Here is a 15957-nt window from a genome sequence, read left to right as displayed (position 1 = left end):
AAAACTAGCAAGAATCCATGGAGGGATTGAGAGTTAGCAAGCTCGAAGAAGGCCAACAATGGGGGAAGAACACGAGCTCAAAGGATAAGGTTGAACGGGGAAGAAGACCCCCTTTTATAGGAGCTCCCGAATCCAACCGTTATGTGCTCGGTCCGCGCACGAGCGGTACTACCGCTCAGGGGAGCGGTACTACCGCCTGGGAGGTAGAACACGGAGAGCGGAGTGAAACAGAGTGCGTGGCGGAGTCGTATGAGCGGCACTACCGCTGGAGCCAGCGGTACTACCGATGGCCGCAGCGGTACTGCCGCTTGGGACAACGGTACTACCGCTTGTGGCGATAAGCGGTACTGCCGCTCCGGCCTGACGGTACTACCGCTGGGACCGCACACAACGCCTACCACGAGCACAGGGAGAAGGAATAGAGAGGAGGGCCATTGAGCGAAACTAGGAGTGGTGGTAGCCGCGGTACTATCGCACATGAGCGGTACTACTGCTCCTACTGCCGCTGAACCCGACACGAGAAAACCACGTCTCGAGTCGAGGCGGTACCAGCGCGGAACCGGAGCCGTACTACCGCTTATGGCCATGGGCGGTACTACCGATGTGGGACAGCGGTACTACCGCTTCTGGCGATAAGCGGTACTGCCGCTCCGGCCCAGCGGTACTACCGCTGGCGCCATCCTTATGCCACTTCCACGAAAGCAAGTAAACTCCACGAAAAACCAGAACTGCCATAACTTCTGCATATGAGCTCCAAATTGAGCAAACTCAAGCTTGTTGGAAACAAGACGACAAGTAGCATCAAAACAGCGAAACCTCCAACATCGAAAACATCATAGAAGATGCATGCGAACTCCGTTTTCGATGAACTCAAACTTGTCATCAAGATGACCATAAGCTCTAAGAATCACAAAGAGAACCAAACAAGAACCAAGAAAGATGATGCAAAGATGCAATGGTTTGAGCTCTCAACGAACGATACGATCAAGCTACTCATCGAGAGCCCTCCTTGATAGTACGCAATCGATCCTATAACCCGGTCTCCCAACTACCAACATGAGACTGGTAAAATAGAAAACCTATCAAGGGCAAACCTTTGCCTTGCACATGGTCCACTTGAGCTAGATGATGATGATCTTGACTTCCTCAAGTTGGACCACCTTTCTTGATTGTGTTGGCTCGATGAAGACTAGTTGATTGCTCCCCCATACTCCACTATGGGTGAGCCACTCTTCCGCACATCTTCACATGTCCATTGTCACCACAATGGACGGCAAGCTTCAAGCATTTGATCTATTCATGATGCTCCACTTGAACTTGCACACCGCAACCTAACCCCACAAAAAACTCTCACGAAGACCATGGGTTAGTACACAAAGCGAAATTGACAATGCTTACCATACCATGGGATCACTTGATTCATTCTTTACATAATCTTGATCAACCTTGAATCTTTCCAATTCTCTTCATTTGGATGATGTCTCGAAGGTAGACATGAATGATCACACAATCTTCTTCTTCAAGACATGCTTGCAATAAGCTCGACACTCACATGGCCAATCTTTGGATAATTCCTTGAATGGCACCTTCGTCGACACAAACTCTCCTTGAAACCAACACATGTACTCCAAGAAAAGCCTATGGACAAAACCTTTAAATATAACTCAAGGCAACCATTAGTCCATAGAGATTGTCATCAATTGCCAAAACGAAACATGGGGGCACCGCATGTTCTTTCAGTCCGTACGCTTAACGTTCGTTGACGATATAGTACTATGAGTTATGTATGTTGGTGACCGAATATTGTTCGGGGTTCCAGATAAGATCAGGGACATGACAAGGAACTCCAGAATGGTCCGGAGATAAAGATTGTATTATGGGATAATAGTGTTTGGACTCCGAAAGGGTTCCGGAATTCACCGGAAGGGGTTCCGGATGTTTCCCGAAATGTTTGGGTACGAGAACACTTTATTTGGGCCAAAGGGAAAAGCCCACAAGGTTTTTGGAAAGCGCAAAAGAAAGTTTTGCGGAGTCCAGGGGCCACACGCCGGGAACCCTGGCGTCTGGCCCTGGAGTCCGAGAAGGACTCTTGCCTTTCGGGTGAAACCGACTTTGTGGAGGCTTTTACTCCAAGTTTCGACCCCAAGGCTCAACATATAAATAGAGGGGTAGGACTAGCATCCAAGAAACATCAAGAAACACCAAGCCGTGTGCCGACAACCCCGTCCCCTCTAGTTTATCCTCCGTCATATTTTTCGTAGTGCTTAGGCAAAGCCCTACGGAGATTGTTCTTCACCAACACCGTCACCACGCCGTCGTGCTGCTGGAACTCATCTACTACTTCGCCCCTCTCGCTGGATCGAGAAGGCGAGGACGTCACCGAGCCGAACGTGTGCAAAACTCGGAGGTGCCGTGCTTTCGGTACTTGGATCGGTCGGATCGTGAAGACGCACGACTACATCAACCACGTTGATATAACGCTTCCGCGAACGGTCTACAAGGGTATGTAGACAACACTCTCCCCTCTCGTTGCTATGCATCACCATGATCCTGCGTGTGCGTAGGATTTTTTTTGAAATTACTACGTTCCCCAACACGAATATAGTCGTCCAATATATTGATCTTTACGTCTCGACCATTTCGAGACTCCTCGTCATGTCCCCGATCTCATCCGGGACTCCGAACTACCTTCGGTACATCAAATCACATAAACTCATAATACCGATCGTCACCGAACTTTAAGCGTGTGGATCCTACGGGTTCGAGAACTATGTAGACATGACCGAGACACGTCTCCAGTCAATAACCAATAGCGGAACATGGATGTTCATATTGGCTCCTACATATTCTACGAAGATCTTTATTGGTCAAACCACATAACAACATACGTTGTTCCCTTTGTCATCGGTATGTTATTTGCCCGAGATTCGATCGTCGGTATCTCGATACCTAGTTCAATCTCGTGACCGGCAAGTCTCTTTACTTGTTCAGTAATATATCTACCGCAACTAACTCATTAGTTACAATGCTTGCAAGGCTTATATTGATGTGCATTACCGAGAGGGCCCAGAGATACCTCTCCGACAATCGAAGTGACAAATCATAATCTCGATCTATGTCAACTCAACAAGTACCATCGGAGACACCTGTAGAGCACCTTTATAATCACCTAGTTACGTTATGACGTTTGGTAGCACACAAAGTGTTCCTCCGGTATTCGGGAGTTGCATAATCTCATAGTCATAGGAACATGTATAAGTCATGAAGAAAGCAATAACAATATATTAAACGATCAAATGCTAAGCTAACGGAATGGGTCAAGTCAATCACATCATTCTCTAATGATGTGATTCCGTTAATCAAATGACAACACATGTCTATGAATAGAAAACTTAACCATCTTTAATTCAACGAGCTAGTCAAGTAGAGGCATACTAGTGACACTGTTTGTCTATGTATTCACACATGTACTAAGTTTCCGGTTAATATAATTGTAGCATGAATAATAAACATTTATCATGATATAAGAAAATAAATAATAAATTTATTATTGCCTCTAGGGCATATTTTCTTCAAAAGCAACACTAAGCGTCGTCGTTGCCGAATCCACAACGAACAAAGGTTTCAACCGGAAGCCATACACGGAGAGGAGCATCACGACGACATCGCTCATCTCCCTCGTGTCGTGAGCTACAACAGATTCATGAAGGGGTGTCACGTGTGGTGGTGGCAAGGTCACGTGGCTGTAGGATCGGCTTTGACATTGGCGGAGACGGAGACGGGACGATAGCGTATCGACGTCGAACTGGGCCGGGTAAACAGGCCTTCAAATTGATAGATCGCGTGGGCTCGTATCTTAGCGATTGGGCCGGCCCAATTGGGGCGTTCTCGGTCCGTTCGTCCGCTTGCCAAAGCGCTCCTGCTGGACTAAAACCCTCGCCCCCTCCCTCAAACCCCAACCCCCCGCCGCCGGAAAACCTAGCACAGCCGCCCGCCTCCCTCCGTCTCCCGTGTCCCTCCCAACATGGACCCCGACTTCCGGTTCGACCCGGACGGCTCCGACGACGAGGCGCCGGCGGGGGCCGCCGCGCGGCGCAAGCCCGCGCAGTCGCCGTGGGAGTTCTCCACGTACGCCGAGTCCGTGGCGGCGGAGCACGCGGCGCGCCGCACCACCTCCATCGACGAGAAGATCTCCCAGGCTCTCCGGGGCCGGCGCAACCCCTCCATGCCCGATGGCTCCGAGGACGAGGAGGAGGAGGATGCTGATGACGACAGCGACGAGGAGGCGGCGGTGAAGGGGGAGAGCGGGGACGATGAGGACGAGATCGAGGAGAGCGGCGACGACGACGAAGAGATCGAGTCGAGCGGCGGGGAGGAGGACGGTGAAGTGGAAGCTGGCGAGCAAGGCGAAGGGGAAGAGGCGGGGGGAGAAGAAGAAGAAGAAGAGGCTGTGCAAGAGGAAGACGATGCGCCCGAGCAGCCGGATCCGTCTCAATTCTTTGCGTCATCGGAAGGAGCTTCTTTTAGTGCAAGGTCGTTTCTTGAGCTCAACTTATCGCGTCCACTCATTCGAGCCTGTGAAGCACTGGGCTACCAGAAGCCAACACCAATTCAGGCCGCATGCATCCCTCTGGCATTAACAGGGAGGGATATATGCGGCAGTGCCATCACAGGATCAGGGAAGACGGCTGCTTTCTCTCTGCCTGTGCTGGAGCGTCTGCTTTTCCGGCCGAAGCGCGTGCCTGCAATCAGGGTGCTTATTCTCACCCCAACCAGAGAGCTTGCTGCGCAGGTCCATAGCATGATTGAGAAATTGGCCCAGTTTACTGATATCAGGTGCTGTCTCATAGTTGGTGGGCTTCCAACCAAGGCACAGGAGGTGGCTTTAAGGTCGAATCCTGACATTGTTGTTGCCACTCCTGGGCGTATAGTGGATCATCTGCGCAACTCCCTTTCTGTCGGGCTTGAAGATCTTGCAGTTCTGATCCTTGATGAAGCTGACCGTTTGCTAGAATTGGGTTTCAGTGTTGAAATTGGTGAGCTCATTCGCATGTGTCCTAAAAGGAGGCAGACCATGCTCTTTTCTGCCACAATGACAGAGCAAATCGACGAGCTTGTGAAACTTTCTCTGAACAAGCCAGTCCGTCTTGAAGCTGATCCTTCGCTGAAACGCCCTGCAACATTGACTGAAGAGGTGGTTAGAATACGGCGATCACGTGAAGCAACTCAAGAAGCTGTTCTGCTTGCTCTCTGTTTGAAGACCTTCAAGGAAAGAGCGATCATTTTTAGTGGGACAAAGCATTCTGCTCACAGATTGAAGATACTGTTTGGTCTGTCTGGGATAAAAGCTGCTGAGCTTCATGGCAACCTTACACAGGCACAGCGGCTTGAGGCTTTAGAACAATTCAAAAAGCAAGAAGCGGACATCCTGATTGCAACTGATATTGCAGCTCGTGGTATTGACATTGTTGGTGTTAGAACTGTCATAAATTTTGCCTGCCCACGTGATGTCAAAACTTACCTTCATCGTGTTGGCCGTACTGCAAGGGCTGGCAGGGAAGGATATGCCGTGACATTTGTTACTGATGATGATAGATCCCTGTTGAAAGCTATTGCAAAGAAGGCTGGTTCTCAGCTGAAAAGCCGCATTGTTGCCGAGAAACCTGTGTCTGACTGTGCAAAATTAATTGAGCAACTGGAGCATCAAATCTCTAACATAATTCTGGAAGAAAGGGAGGAAATGGCATTGAGAAAGGCTGAAATGGAAGCTACAAAGGCAGAAAATATGATAGCTCACAGGGATGAGATATACTCACGCCCCAAGAGAACCTGGTTTGCTACTGAGAAGGAAAAGAAACTGTTGGCAAAGGCTGCTAAAGAATCCTTGGATCAAGTTAAAGGTGGCTCTGTAGTTGTTAGTGCTCAGCAAGCTGAAGATCTTCGTCTGAAGGAGAAAAGAAGAAGAGAGCGTGAGAAAAATCTACCTAGGAAGAAGCGCAGAAAGTTGGAGGCACAGCGGGAAATGCTAGAGGAGGAGAAGGAAGAGGAGGAAGCTCAGGAAAGCAAAGGAGGGAAGAAAGCAAAGAGTAGCCAATCTGTAGTTGATGTCGCTTATCGCAGGGCAAAATCAATGAAGGCGACGGGCAAAATCGGCGTTCGTGCTAGCAAAGGAAAGAATGAGAAAGGGTCAAAACAGCCTGCTGAAAAGGGCCAGACTAGGCAAGAGGAAATGCATGAACTGTTCCAGAATGATATGAGTGAATGGAAGCAGGGCCGTTCCCTGAAGAAAAAGGACAGCTCGTTTGCAAAGAAATCTAAGAATGCCTTCAAGAGCAAATCAAGGTACAAGCGACGTAAGTAGAAGGCCTGTCAACATGTGACGGCTTATCACAACTGGGCGGGCACTGCATTCCGTTGTGACATTTTTGATAAGTTTGCCCTAAAGAATTGCCAGGGTCCTCATGTTGTTCCCTGTTTAGTGGTTCTAAGAATTTTACCCATACTATGTAATGGCATTGTTCTGAAATTATCTTGTTGTTTCTGGTTCAGTGGTTTATTTTAGTTTCTTTCAGTTTGTTTATTATTATTATTATTATTTTCATTTTTCGCTTTTCCTTCTGATTTTTTTTTCTGTCGTTTATTTCAGGTTTTTAAAGTTTCCTTTCAGATTTTTTCTTGTACTCCCTCCTTCCATCTATATAGGGCCTAATGCGTTTTTCAAGGCTAACTTTGACCAAATATTAGAGCTATAATATATGACATGCAACTTACACAAAGCACACCGTTAAATTCGTGTGTGAAAGGAGCTTTCAATGATATAATTTTCACATTGTACATTGTCATGTACTATTAATCATGTCAATAGTCAAAGGCGGTCTTAAAAAATGCATTAGGCCCTATATAGATGGAAGGAAGGAGTATCTTTCTTTCATTGTTTCTTTTCTCCTGTTAATTTCATAACACTTCGTTTGGATGTTGCATTCGGGCCTGGTATTGGGTATATTCATCTAGGCTGAATATCCTGAATACCACCGATTGGTTGATCTTGGCATTCGTCTGTGGCATTTGGGCATGATATCGAGACCCGCCCTGAAGTCAAAAAACTGACTGCCCAATTTGGAGCGTCTGTGCTTGATATCGAGCTTTGTCCCTCCCATCCCCGCTTGATACAGGAGGCCTCGCCTTCGCGTGCCCTAAGGAACGGCGCAGGTAGCCCATCCCGCCTTCCTCCTGTCCAGCGGCCATCTCCTCTTTGCTTGATCTCTCATCTTTCTCCACTGTGCAGAACACGCGGCCGAGATTAAGAAGACCAATTGCGACCTCTACCTCGGGATATTTTTTGCTTGCTGTCGTGATTACTGCAAATGTTGTGGCTGCTGTCAAGTGTGTATTGTGTTCTATCCTGCTAGTGGCAGAGCAATTTTATGCTGATACAACTATATTTCCAAGCTAGGGATCTGTTCTTTGGATTGTTTTCGGCCAACCTGCAGGTTTCGCATTTTTCTTGTGTTCCTAACTCGTGTTTTCTAGTGGCTCAGATGTAAGCTTAGTGTCTTAAGCTGCCCAGCTGTAGAGCTGATGCCTTCTTTTCATTGGTTATTATTACCTGTCAATAGGTACACCTGTTTAAGTGGAACCTGAAACTTTTCTACTTACAGCACCTTATCTGCTGATGGGACTTGCTGGCAATGTTTCGTCACAGTCTTAAATGCAGTATTTGTTAATTGTGTTGTTCTTTGTGCGCTTGTGTGTTAGTGTATACTCCCGCCGTCCGGTGAAGAGTGTGCATATAAAAAATTTAGGACAAATTATGGAGTGGAGTAAAAAATACTGCAAGCCACCCTCTCCTCTTTTTAATTACCCAACCCCCAATGAGCTAAGTACATGTAGAAATTAAGAAGATTATGTGTAGATTGTTATTGGTCTTGATTACCGTGTGATAAGAGAGGAACATTGTTTTCTACTTTAAAGTGCATTGAGAAGATAGAAGTACACTTTTTTATGGACAAATTTTAAAGAGTGAAATGCATGGTTGGTCCATAAACTCAAACTAAAAGCACACTTTAGACCACAAACTCAAAATCTGCACAGATTAGGCCACAAACTAGATTATGAGCACACTTTAGGCCAAAAAAACGTTTCGGAGGTCTGATCCTGCACACGTGGCTGCCACCTCGGCTAAGACTAGACCGCTCTGCGAGTGTTATCTTTCCCAGGGTGTTAATTGTAAAATGGACGAAACTGAAATCCCGCGCCAATCACGGCTGGACCAAGCCCTTCCTTTCTCGTACTCTTCTCTGGACGGTTTCCGTGGAGCAGGACGATCGACGGCGACCTAAGGCGGCTCAACGCCGGCAAGCCGTGGATGGCCCGGCTGCGTGAGAAAACCGATCCTCCACCCTTATATGGTATGATCTTCCTCCTCTCTTCTTCTCTTTGCTTCTGTGTCCTCTTCCATGGAATAGGGCATATGTGATCATCGACAATTGGATCTTTTCTTTGTTGTTAATCATTTTCGATGGATTGATGCCAAATTTCTGTACTGAGGTCTAGTTTGTAAGCATGGCTGCCGTTTTGTTCCTATGTGTGGTGATATAAGGGGGAAAACCTGAACCTTTACACTCAGTTTAAACTGAATATATATGTGCAAAAAAACTGAACCCTTACACTTGTTCCTATGTGTGAAAATCTGCTCCGGACAGGTGGAAGAACAAATCGTATTCAGTGCAAAAACTGAAGCTTTACACTTTGTTGTAACTGAATATATATGTGGGAAAGAACTAAACCTTTACAAATTATTCCTATGTGTGAAATCTACACTGTCTAGATGAAAGAACAGATCATTTTCGGTGCTAAAACTGAACCTTTATACTCTGTTTTAACTGAAAAAATGAACATCTACTCATGTTCAGCGCAAAAACTGAACATATTCTCATATTTAGTGGAGAAACTGAATATATATGTGCCATATTCATTGCATGAACTGAATATAGGTGGTGATCTAAGGGGAAAAAACAGAACCTTGCACTCTGTTTGAACTGAATATATGTGCACAAAAGTAATGTATGTTTTTTGTTGAAGTGCAAAGACTGAACCTTTACTTTGTGTTATTGTGCATTGTAGGTCTCAATGATCCAGTGTTCACTATTGAGGTTCATCATGGTGGATTTTTCTGTGGTTTGGGAAGCAACAAAACATATATTGATGATAAAATTGACTTCTTTGACTTTTGTGTTGTTGAGGAATGGTCAGTACTTTATATTGTGGATTTGTTGGAGAAATTGGGATACCCCGACAGTACCAAGTACAAGGTGTACTGGTTGCTGCCTGGCCACACAATTGCTGATGGTCTTTTCTTTGTGTGCAATGATGATAACCTTCAGAAGCTCATTTCTTCAGTGCCCAGGGACAACAATATAGTTCTTTATTTGGATCAGATGTATTTGATTGACAATAGCATATGGGATGATGTGTTGATAGAAGCAAATGCTTCAGAACAGCCTAGTATCATTGTGAATCAATGCAAGCCTACATAGCAGTTTTCAGGGCAGCCAGAGGGAGATATCACTCGCCAGATGGATGAGAAGCTGGAGAGATTGCAGAAATTTAAGAGCTTGAAGGAAGATGGTAGTGACAGTGACAGGCTTGATTCAGATGCAGACTTTTTTGACAGTGACAATGATCCATTTGATGGAGATGATGATTTGTTTGCCGCCTTTGTGGATCAAGATGTGAAAGATTCAATGATCCCTGACAAAGGTAGACAGCAAGTTCAAGACAATGAGGTGAAGGACAAGGATAAGAAGGATAAAAGGAAGAGGGAAGATTCTGATGGTGAGCTTGAATTACCAGATTCTGAAGATGAGAACTTCAAGTTAAAGTTCAAGTCATTCACATCAGTGGACATGAAGGAACCCGAGTTTAAAGTTGGAATGTTCTTTTCAACTGTTGAGCAGTTGCGATAAGCAATAGATGAATATAGCATAAAAAACAGAGTGCCTGTGAAGAAGATCAGAAATACTAGAACCAGGGTTGAGGTGATATGTGTTGAAGATTGTCCCTGGTGCTTGTATGTAAGTCATGACACCAGGTCCAAGAGTTTGCTTGTCAAAAGATATATCAATGAGCACACCTGCAGCAAAGAGTGGGCTATCAAGGCAATGACGGCTCCATATATTGCCAAAAAATATCTTGAAGATATCAGAGATAATGAGACGATTGATGCACAATCATTGGGGAAAAAAGTGCAGAAGGACTTCAACTTGGCTGCTGGAAGAATGAAACTACAAAGGGCAAAAAAGAAAGCAATGACTGTTATTAGAGGTGATGAGGAGAAGCAATACAATTTGCTTTGGGATTATGCTCAGGAGATAAGGAGATCAAACCCAGGGAGCAGTGTCTTCCTAAACTTGGATGTTCATGGTTTGTTCCAGACTATGTACTTCTCCCTTGATGCTTGTAAGAGGGGGTTCTTAGAGGGCTGTAGGCCTCTACTTTTCTTTGATGGTTGCCACTTGAAAACTAGGCATGGTGGTGCGATGTTGACAGCAATAGGGATTGACCCTAATGATTGTGTTTTTCCAATTGCAATGGCTGTGGTGGATGGGGAGAACAAGAATAGCTGGAAGTGGTTCATGAACACTTTGAAGCGAGACTTGAACATCAGCAACACTGCGGCATATACCATCATGTCAGATAAGCAGAAAGGTTTGATACTTGCAGTAGAACAAGAATTTTCAGATTGTCCACATAGGTTTTGTGTAAGACATCTGTACCAAAACTTCAACACGATTCACAAGGGGGAAGTTCTCAAGGATCAACTTTGGGCTTGCGCTAGATCTAGCAACACATAACAGTTGGAAAGAAACATGGAGAAACTCAAGTTGTTGAGTCCAGAAGCACATGCATGGCTTGATGGGCACCCATCAGACCAATGGTGTAGAGCCTTCTTTGATTGTTTCTGCAAGAGTGACACACTAATGAATAATCATTGTGAAGTGTTCAACAAGTAAGCTACTAAACATATATGTGTTCATGTTCTTTGTGCCGTTCATGTTCTTTATAGTGATCTTGTTCTTCATTACATGTGCACACAGATACATACTTGATGCTAGAGAGCTTCCTATCCTTAGTATGTGAGAAGATAAGGATGCAGCTTATGCACAGAATGGTTGAGTATGCAAGGATTTGTGAGAACAAATGGACTGGCAACATATGCCCCCAAATCATGGACAAACTGCAGAAGAATGTGAAATATGCAAACAATTGTTTTCCTCACTGATCTGGGCATGGAGTATACGAAGTCAAGAGCAAATCCTTCAGCTATGAGGTCAACATGCTGCAAAACAGTTGTGACTGCCGGAGATGGCAACTAACAGGCATTCCATGTTCTCATGCAGCTGCTTGCATGAGAGAGGAGAGAATAAAGCCCGAAACACGGATAGCAGCTTGTTATACAAGGGACAAGTATATGAAAACTTATGGACACACTATCTGGCCAGTTAGGGACAAAAGTTTTTGGGAAAAGACAAATGGAAGGGAAGTGGGAGCACCATTGTATAAGAAGAAAGCTGGAAGGAAAGCAAATAAAAGGAGAGAGCACCCATCAGAGAAAGAACAAGGTACAAGGCTCAGCAAGCATGGTGTGAAGATGCACTGTAGCCATTGCAGAGACCCTAACCACAAGAGGCCAGGTTGCCCTATCCTACATCCAGAACTGAAACTTCAACCACAAAGAAGAAACAATGAAGAAGATATTGATGATCCTTCTATTTTAGAGGTTAAAAAGAGCAATCGTTTTTATTCCTTAGAGCTAAATGAATTGTTATATTTAATGCAGCTAATCTTTGCTTCATTATTTTCAGCATATTGTTCCTGAAGAGGGCATTCCTGAGTTAATTCCAACACAATGCAGTGAAACTCTAGTTGACGAACTGCTAGTAGAAGAAGTACATATAATCATTTGAACAAATTGTTTAATACTCTATTTCAGTTACTACTTCCCACTAATCCTTGCTTTATTATTTTTGCAGATCACTGAGTTGGAGAATTTTCACAGTCGAAGGAAAGGTCCACTGCCTAGCAATGCTTTCGTTGAAGAGCACATAAATAATATTCCTGCTCCAAGGGCAACAACAGCAACAAGGGGAGGGATGGCCATAGCAAGGGGAAGAGGAAAGGGGAGAGGAAGGGGAAGAGGAAGAGCAACTAGCTCTGCTACAAGTACTTCTATACTTGATGATGTTGTGCCAACTACCAGAGGGAGAGCAAGAGCGAGAGGCACTACAAGGAGAGCAAGTACAAGCAGGGTCACAGGAAGTATTTCTGTAGTTAATGATGCTATAGGAGCAAGTGGTGCTGCTTCAAACATGGTAGATGATGTCCCAAGAGCAAGCACAAGAAGATCAAGAAGTGGAGGAAGAGGAGATGGTGCAGCCAGAGAGAGAGAGAGAGAAGTATCAAACACGGAAGATTGTACCACTTGCTTTTTGGGTCTCATTAGTTAATTTCCTGGTTTCTGTCATGCTTATGAAAATTGGAGATTTGGTTGTGATACTTTCTGGAACTATGAAGTTGTGATGCGAACTTGGAACCTTTCACTTTTTTAGGGAATGGAATCTTTACTTTTGGAACTACGTAGCAGTGTCATATTTATTTCATCAAGCAAGCTTATGAGCATAATTATGTGCACGGTGATGTTATATTTCACATGAATCTGCATGTTATGTGCACTGCCATGTTTATTTCCTGAAGAATGAGGACTTTTTGAAGATTAGTTGTGATTTTCATCTCCTGAATATTGTATGACAGTGATTTTCATACCCCTAAAGACTGTACAACTGTTATTATCATTTCCTGAAACTAATGTAGTTAAAGTGTACACCAATGCAGAATATAATTCAAATGAAATAGTCACGAGAGTGGCGTTTTGGCTCCTAGGTGCATATGCACCCATTGTCGAAATCCAAATTCCGAGAAGTTGAAAAATTCGAAACAAAAATCCCGCGTGTATATACGGACATTTTATGTGCGTTCACAAGGTTTCGGTGAAAAACGACGTTTTTTGTGGCTTGTGTAAAAAAGACAATTTCTGATGCTTCATTCTAACTATTCACGAGGCATTTCTTTATCTTTTTACACAAGCCACAAAAAACGTCGTTTTTCACTGAAACCTTGTGAACGCACATAAAATGTCCGGATATACACGCGGGATTTTTGTTTCGAATTTTTTAACTTCTCGGAATTTGGATTTCGACAATGGGTGCATATGCACCTAGGAGCCAAAGGCAATTACCGCTATTGTCCAACTTTATCCTTCATTAATGTACCAGTTTACAGATACATCACACGGAGGTGCATAGAAATTCGGCAGCTTGTGCGCTCATGGCACCCTTGCGGGCCAGCGACCGGCTCTGCGGAAAGGCAACGGCGAGGGCGCGAGACTTCCTCTGTCTGAGCAGGCTGCCCACGCGCCCAATCCGTCCATCGCCATGGCTTCCGGAGCCGCGGCCGCCGCCCGCCACCTTCAGCATATGGGCCGCCGGTCCTGCCGCCATCAGCACATGGGACGCCGGTCCCACCGACTAAAGCACATGCGCCAGTGCCGCCGGTCTTGTTTAGCTGTTTTTCTTTAGTATTCTTTTTCATTTTCTTTTCCATTGGATTAAATTCGTGAAATTTCCTAAAACCGTGAACATTTGTTAAATTCATAAATTTGATAAAATTTGTGAACTCTCTTCAAATTCGTGATTTTTTTTTTGCAAATCCATGAACTGTTTTTCCAAAACTGGTGAACATTTTGCAGATTCATGAATATTTCTAAAACTGATGAACCTTTTTATGTCTCCATAATTCAAATCTGTGAACCTTGTTTCAAACTCTATGACCATTTTTCTAACTGTTAAACATATTTCTCAAAATTGATGAACCTTTTTGTTAAATCGTTGAATTTTTTTTCAAATTTGTGAACTTTATAAAAAATTTAGAGGTTTCCAAAATTTGCGAGCCTTCTTTCAAAATCAATAGACTATTTTAAAAATTCATGAACTATTTTTCAAAATCAATGAACTTTCAATTTAGAATTATTGAAGTTTTTTCAAATTGATGAAGTTTTTATCAAATCCGCAAACACTTTTCTCTGATTATTGAACTTTTTCAAATTCAGGAACTTTTCTCAAAGTCACAAGATTTTTTTTAAACGAGCATTTGAAAAAAAATCATGCATTTAAAAATATTCATGAAATTAAGAAAATGTTTGTGAATTTGAATTTTTTTTAACGGAATTCAAAAAAGGTCCATCATTCTAAAAAGAAACATCATTTATGTAAAACAAATCATGAATTTGGAAAAATTTCATCAATTTTGAAAAAAAACACTAAAAATGAAAAAAAGCATCAATTTTGAAAAAGACTTCTTCGACTCCGAGAAAATTCATGGAATTTGATTTTTTGTTTTTTTAAGTTCATCAATTTTGAAAACAAATTGGTGCATTCTGAAAAGGAAAACAAAAGGAAAAATCGTACCTAAAGAACAGGAAAATAATATAGAATAAACAAAAAAGGAAAAAAGAAATAGAAACCAACTTGGAAGCTTCCCAAAGCCAGGACTAGCTACTTCCTACAACCCTTAGATGGGCTGGCCTGTCCCAAACGCCAAGTGTTTCGTTCTTTTTCCTTTTCCTTTTGATTTTGCGGCTATCTTTTTTTTCATTTATCTTACTTTTCTGTTTGTTATCTCCTTTCAAATACATATTATTTTTCTTCAAATAATGATAAAAATGTCAAAAAATATTACGTGAACATTTTTTTAAATATCATGAACATATTTTAAACATATATTGAATGTTGTTTATGCACACGGTAAACAAGTTGTAATTACATGACGATTTTTTTAAAGACACGATAAATATTTCTCAAACATATGATGAACATTTCTGGAATACATGATAAACAATTTTTCAAATGAATGTCAAACGTTTTTCTTATAAATTAAGAAAATATAATATGTTTAAAACATTTTCTAGACCATTCCTAAACTTAGAGGAAAAATAAAAACGCAGAAAAAAATCAAAATATAGAGAAAAGAAGCGTGTACACGCTAACCTCCTGTATTACCCCTTTAAAATAAATGACCTCGTGTATTACTCGCAACAACCAAGGAATAGACCCACTCAAAGAGTTGTTAGTATGTTTACCTTGTGTAGTATTTAGTTATTTACCATCCTAGTTCGAACGTATCTTAAGAACAGGTAGCATGTAAAGTATGTTTGGTTGCCATCCACACTTTATGGGAATTTGCCCCAACCGTGACCCCCAATAACCAATTCCACCATCACAAAAACTGTGGCATGTCACACTCGTGGCACAAAAAGCGTGGTTAAACGTGGATGCCAACCAATCATGCCCGTACTATTGTCTTGATGGTATATCAACACTAGAGAACAAGCCTTCAATCAACATCTAAATTTTAATGTAGGATCTGGACCGAGACAACGAGAGCAAGTAGGGTGGGCCAGCAATGATAAACAATTTGTTAAATGAATGTCAAACGTTTTTCTTATATTAAGAAAATTTATTATGGTTAAAACATTTTGTAGGCCATTCCTAAAATTAGAGGAAAAAACAAAAACGCGAAAAAATCAAGAGAGACAAATGAAGCGTGCATACACTACGGACGTGTTTGGTTGCCCGCATGAGGCACAGCTTGGCCCGGACGGGAAGAATTTGGCCCGTTTGGTTTCCTGCATTCACTGTGCGGCCCGCATCGCACGAAACTTAGAGCACGTCCAGGCCTGGCCCAAGGGCAACGCATGAATCAGCAGTAGCTCGCGAGCCTGGCCAGGGCGAGGCAGGGGAGGGCGACGCGCTTCTCCCCTCGTGCGAGCAGGGGAGATGGCACGAGCTCCCCCGCGTTGCCGAAAAATCGGCGGGAGGATTTCGGCTCACCTCCCGCCGCTCC

At 43.5% G+C, this 15957-nt stretch overlaps 1 protein-coding gene across 1 annotated transcript; it reads left to right on the top strand.

The window, feature by feature from the left end:
* Positions 1-3944: 3944 nt before the first annotated feature.
* LOC119303030 (DEAD-box ATP-dependent RNA helicase 28-like) lies at positions 3945-6566 on the top strand. Its single transcript, XM_037580111.1, has one exon. The coding sequence runs from the start codon at positions 4025-4027 to the stop codon at positions 6359-6361; it is 2337 nt and encodes a 778-aa protein (XP_037436008.1). The 5' UTR covers positions 3945-4024; the 3' UTR covers positions 6362-6566.
* The last annotated feature ends 9391 nt before the right edge of the window (positions 6567-15957 follow it).

This window comes from Triticum dicoccoides, chromosome 5A, assembly GCF_002162155.2.
Source record: "Triticum dicoccoides isolate Atlit2015 ecotype Zavitan chromosome 5A, WEW_v2.0, whole genome shotgun sequence".
NCBI lineage: Eukaryota > Viridiplantae > Streptophyta > Magnoliopsida > Poales > Poaceae > Triticum > Triticum dicoccoides.
This window is presented reverse-complemented; position numbering and strand designations above follow the sequence as displayed.